This window comes from Spermophilus citellus (assembly GCF_964194105.1).
Source record: "Spermophilus citellus genome assembly, chromosome: 15".
Taxonomy (NCBI): domain Eukaryota; kingdom Metazoa; phylum Chordata; class Mammalia; order Rodentia; family Sciuridae; genus Spermophilus; species Spermophilus citellus.
Window position 1 is genome coordinate 2593714 of NC_138195.1, and position 5581 is coordinate 2599294.

Consider the following 5581-nt stretch of genomic DNA (forward strand, 5'->3'; position numbering starts at 1 on the left):
TTTGCTGTGACATTGCATGTGTGTTTGAGAAAGGTGACCCTGCCCAAGGACGAGGGTGGATCCAGGATTAGGGTGTATCCTGCAGTTTGAGGAAGTATCCAGCTCCTTGGGTTTAGGGCGTTCCCAGTTTAAGACAAATTTAAGGCGTTCCCAGTTTAAGACTATATGGGTTTTAGGGAAGTTGGAGGTTGAAGATTATTGCTGCCTGGATTAGGGCGTTCCTGCTGCCTGAGCTCCCGTTGAGCTCTCGTGAGATTCTGAAAGTAGATTGGAAAAAAGCCTCGTGGAGTAGGTGAATTGGGCGGCAGCAGAACGGGATTGCGTGTGTGGAGGCCGGTGTAAGTTCGGGAATAAAGAATTGCTGTTTGAATCTACAAAGCTGTGTGGTGGCTCGTGATTCTGTGCCCAGCCAAGACTGCGGCAGGTAGATCAGCTACTCAATATATTTCACAGTGACTGATTCCCACATCCTGGCAATGCTGCTCCTGCCAATCAGCCAGATGGTAAAACACATCTGGAATTACCCTTGTATGTGGTTTTCCCTTTTTTTATTTTTTCTTCTTTTCTGGATTAACTGTGTTGCTGTATTTCTTCTGATCTCTCCAAAAGCCTTCCATTTCAATTATTCATAAGTCCTTTCAGAAAATCCTCAGACGGCTCCATAAGTGGACGTTGTGGAGATGGAAAATCCAAGGGAGGAAGATTGGGTATTGGAATATCCTTGGCTTTCCCAGTATTTGCTGCAAATTTGTGCCAGGTTGAAGAAGCTGTAGCACTGTCTGAATGTAGTGGCAAGCTCCATAATGCTGACTTTTCTATAAAATCAGCATCCACATCCAGCTCCTTATCTACTGGACCTTTTACAAGTCTTGCTTTTTCAGCTTTTAGTGCTTTATTTTCTTTCCTTAATCTTTCATTCTCAGCCACAAGGAACTCCACATGCCTTTTCAAATCTGCAATTTTGGTTGCCTGTTTCTCAATAATTGTTTTATCATCCTTCGGGGCTTTGCTTCCAATACATGGCTGTGTTGGCTCACTCTTTTGCTGAAGTAAAAATAATATTGTTTCTGAATTCCTGTCAAAGACTCCATGAATTTCAGAAAGGTGTTTCTCTGTACAAAGGCTGTAGTTCTGAGAAAGAAGGGGACTCTGACCTTCTGCATCCTCATCAGAGGGTTTGTGAGATGCCTGAAGTTGGGTAGCTACATCCTTGTCTGTGTTCTGAGGTTTTGATCGTTCTTCACACTTTGCCCTTTTCCACTTCTCCTGGATGAGGAGGGACTGTTTCATGTGGCTATCCCTTTTTAATTCCAGTGACAAATGAGCCTATTTCACAAAACAAAAATTACAATTTGCAGAATTTAATATTTAATATTTAATATTGGAAGTCTTTTTACTGTTAATATATGCTATTCCAAGAGCCTTTCTGACTTAACACTTAAAATTTTTATACTGTTTGCAATTTAGTAAAGATTCAATAACAATAGCAAAATAACATAAATTAGAGAATGGTGTATTTTTTTTACTTAAGTGAAAGCACCATTCATTAAGTTAAAATCCTAATCTCAATAATTCAGACTTTTTCTGACTGTGCCTTACACTTCCTCCATCTGCAATGCCATGCCATTTGTAATCATCTTAGAATTGGAGAAATCCTTCCTCTTTAGAACTCAGTTCTATAGTAACCAAAATGAAAAGTCTTCCTGTTAACAGAGATTTAGAAAGCTCAATGCAGGCAGATACCAATAGCAGGTTCTACAGTATCAAAGACACAAAGTTAAATTTCCTATGATTCAGTGTTAAGAAGTAAGTGGGTTTTCCCTGCCACTGATATCCCTCTCAGAAATTATCTCCTTATTTCAATTAGACATATATGTACTAAGTACTTCTTAGGTACCTGACATTTTACAATCAAGAAATCAGAAGCCAGGTTTGGTGGCACATGTTTATAACCCCTGCTACTTAGGAGGCTAAGGCAGGAGAATCACAAATTCAAGGCTAGCCTGGGGAACTTACCAAGACCCTGTCTCAAAATTTAAAATAGGGCTGGTGATGTAGCTCAATGGTAGAGCACCTGTCTAGCATGTATAATGCCCTGAATTCAACTCAGACCACTGTTAAAAAAAGGTATTTAGATAAAGGTATTTTTTAAACCTCAACAAGCCTTCCCCTAGCATAAGAAATAAAGTCACTGGTGAAACATATTTTGAAGTTAAGAACTTTTTAACGTAAGGCAGGGGGCATAGTGGTACAAGAAGCCTGTAATTCCAAACATTTGGGAGGCTTAGGAAGATCAAAAGTTCAAAGCAAACTTGGGAAACTTAACCAGACCCTGGTCACAAAAAAAATAAATAAAAAGGGCTGGAAGGATGTGGTCCTCAGGTAGAGCATCCCCTAGGTTCAATCACCAGTACAGGGAGGAAGGAAGTCAAAAATAAAGAAAAAAAAAAGAATTGTCTAAGAAATTAAGAACAGACAAATGGGAGACTTCATATTTAAAAAATATTCAACAAGCAGATTTATCCAATTGGATCCAGGCATGGTGGTGCACACCTGCAATCCCAGCAGCTCAGGAGCCTGAGGCAGGAGGACCACAGTTTCAAAGCGAGCCACAGCAACTTAGGGAGGCCACAACAACTTAGCAAGACCCGGTCTCTAAATAAAAAAATAAAAAGAGCTGGGGATATGGCTTAGTGGTTAAGCGCCCCTGGGTTCAATACCAGGCACTAAAACAAACAGCCCAACAATGGTCAAATATGAGCTACTAACAGGAGGCAAGTTTTGGCATGTCTAAAAGAACAGGAATGAGGTTGGGGGAGAAGGTTGTTTCTGTATGCTATTATATCAACAGTTCACTTAGTTTTCACATTTTACACATTTTTAATATAGCACTTAAAGACCTACATTTGATCCCCCACCAAACAAAAACAGAAACCCTGCAGATTTTACAATTAAAGAACTTAAAATGGGTAAAATGCTTTTTTTACACACAATTCAAGTCTCCATTAAAAAATCTTTTTAAAATTTTTCTGTAAACCTTAAGAACATGTCTTACCTGCTCAGACTTGGTCAGCTTCATAGCATCAGAAAGATATGCTGGCCAAAAAAAAAAGAGGAACATTAATATATGAGTATCATCCTATAATTACCAGGTAAAAGAAGTTTTAATACTTCTCATACAAAAAAAAAATGATCTTACAAGTAGTAATGCTATGATTAGGTTTTGGAGGGATTTTTTTTTGCTTCAATACTGGTGAATGATCCCAGTGACTAAACAAGGGTTAGAGCTCTTCCACTGAGCTACATCCATAGCCCTTTATACTTTGAGATAGAGTCTTGCTAAATTTCTGCGATTGGCCTTGAACTTGTGATCCCCCTGCCTCATCTTCCCCAGTCTCTGGGATTACAGGCATTTGATACCTTATCTGGCAGGTTCTATGCTTTAAAATCCCTATGGAAGGGCTGGGGATGTGGCTGAGTGGTAGAGTACTTGCCTAGCATGTGGAGACCTACATTTGATCCCCACCATCAAACAATAACAGAAACCCTGCAGATTTTACAATTAAAGAACTGAAGATGATTTCATTTGAAAAATAATGTTTAGGAAGGATTAAAAAGTAATAAGAACCAGGCAGGTATAGTAGTGTATACCTGTAATCCCAGCAACTCGGAAGGCTGAGGCAGGAGGATTGCAAGTCTGAGGCAAGCCTGGACAACTTAGACTTTGTCTCAAAAAATATAAAAATAGCTGGAGATATTGCTCAGTGGTAAAGCACACCTGGCTGGTTTCAATTCCAAGTACTTAAAAAAATTAACAAGAACCTGTTAGGTACTTAGTCCAAAATAACTCCCATTTTGAAAATTAGCACCTAGCAATGAAGCATGACCTTCCTTTTAGGCCCACCCCGAAAGACTCCCTAACTACTAAAACTATAGCAATGGTACCAAATAACAATCACAGTGTTTTTTAACTACTCCCTTGTACCTGACTATATATTTAAAAGACATTTTTTTTTCCAGCAGGCTGCAGCACCTTACAGAAGGGCAGTCTAGTCCACAGCCAACTTCATCAACTTAGCAAGGCCCTGTCTCTAATAATAAAAAAGGGCTAGGGATGTTGCTCAGTGGTTAAGTACCCCGAGTTCAATCCCAGGTACCAAAAACAATAACCACAACTCTCTGATCTCAGGATCAAACTCTGGGTGACTTAATTTGAAGTAAATCCTTACTTTTCCTCTTTTAGTAGATTGCTAGGAGTCTGCTATGGTTTGAATCTTAAATGCCCCAGGAAGCAAGCGCAAGTGTTGAAGGTTTGTTCCCCAGCTATTGGCACCATGGGAAGGTATTGGAATCTGTAAGGGGTAGGGCTTAGTTAAAGAAAATTGACATGAAAGGCATATGTGTCCCCATCCCCTTTCCCTTTCTGCTTTCCATTACCATGAAGTGAGCAGCTTTGCTCTACCACATATTTCACCATGATGTTCTACTTGGCAAAGGCCCCAAAACAACAGGGATAATAAAACATGAACTGAAACCATAAACCCATGAAACCTTTCCTCCTTTCAAGTTGAATCTCTCAGTTATGAAAATCTACAACAGAAATTTGGTAACAAAAAGCAGCAAAGTCTTTGCTATCACTATACCTGATAGTGGCTGAGAAATCTTTTTTTTTAAAGAGAGAGTGAGAGAGGGGAGAGAGAGAGAGAGAGAGAGAGAGAGAGAGAGAGAGAATTTTTAATATTTATTTTTTAGTTCTCGGTGGACACAACATCTTTGTTGGTATGTGGTGCTGAGGATCGAACCTGGGCCCACACGCATGCCAGGCGAGCGCACTACCGCTTGAGCCACATCCCCAGCCCTGAGAAATCTTTTAAATTGAGATGGAGGAGGTGTCATGGATTCGAGATGTTGACTACAGAAAGCTTGTAATGTTGTAAACAGAGCTTAAAGTGCAATTCTGGTGGGAACTCAGAAGACCAGAATGCTGATAAGAATGGGTAAACTAAAGGCCAAGCTCAGGAGGTTTCAAACAGAAATAAGGACCCTATTGAGAACTAGACTAGAAGCCATTCATGTTACATTATGGAAAAGAACTAGTATTCATTTTATGTATGCCAAGATTCTGTGAGGCTGAATTTGAAAGAGATGGACTAATTAACTTGGTGGAGGAAATTTCAAGGCAGTGGTCTGTGTTTAGCTTTCAATTAATATACCATTGAGAATGGGAACAAAAAATAGAAAAGAGAGATTTGAAAAACTTTAGTTTAGACAGAAAAGTAGAGCTTTTAAAGTTGTGGCCAAGTAAGGTACCACTGCTAAAGAGATCAATGCCATTAAAAAGAAGCTAAGGACTTTGCACCTCAGGAATCAGCACGACTCATCATAGACTCAAAGACTTCTAGCCCTACTCCCACAGAGCCAGGGAATTGTTTTCCTTGTGTTCATCTTTCAAAGGAATCAGTCTGCCATAGCTGTTGTTGAAGCAGGCCATCTACTGCTCCAGCTGATAGCAGACTTTGTCATCCATACAATCGTGCTTTTGCAAACATGAAGAATACAGGAGTTATTATATGGGATCCTG

At 39.7% G+C, this 5581-nt stretch overlaps 1 protein-coding gene across 1 annotated transcript; it reads right to left on the reverse strand.

Moving 5' to 3' along the window:
- Positions 1 to 618: 618 nt before the first annotated feature.
- On the reverse strand, positions 619 to 3094 carry LOC308634303 (nuclear receptor-binding factor 2-like; the record flags this gene model as incomplete). The annotated part of the gene is made up of 2 exons (XM_081268112.1): positions 3056 to 3094; positions 619 to 1326 (listed from the first exon to the last, which is right to left on the reverse strand). Exons 1-2 carry the CDS (start codon positions 3077 to 3079, stop codon positions 619 to 621), a joined length of 732 nt encoding a protein of 243 aa, XP_081124238.1. The 5' UTR covers positions 3080 to 3094.
- Between the last annotated feature and the right edge of the window lie 2487 nt (positions 3095 to 5581).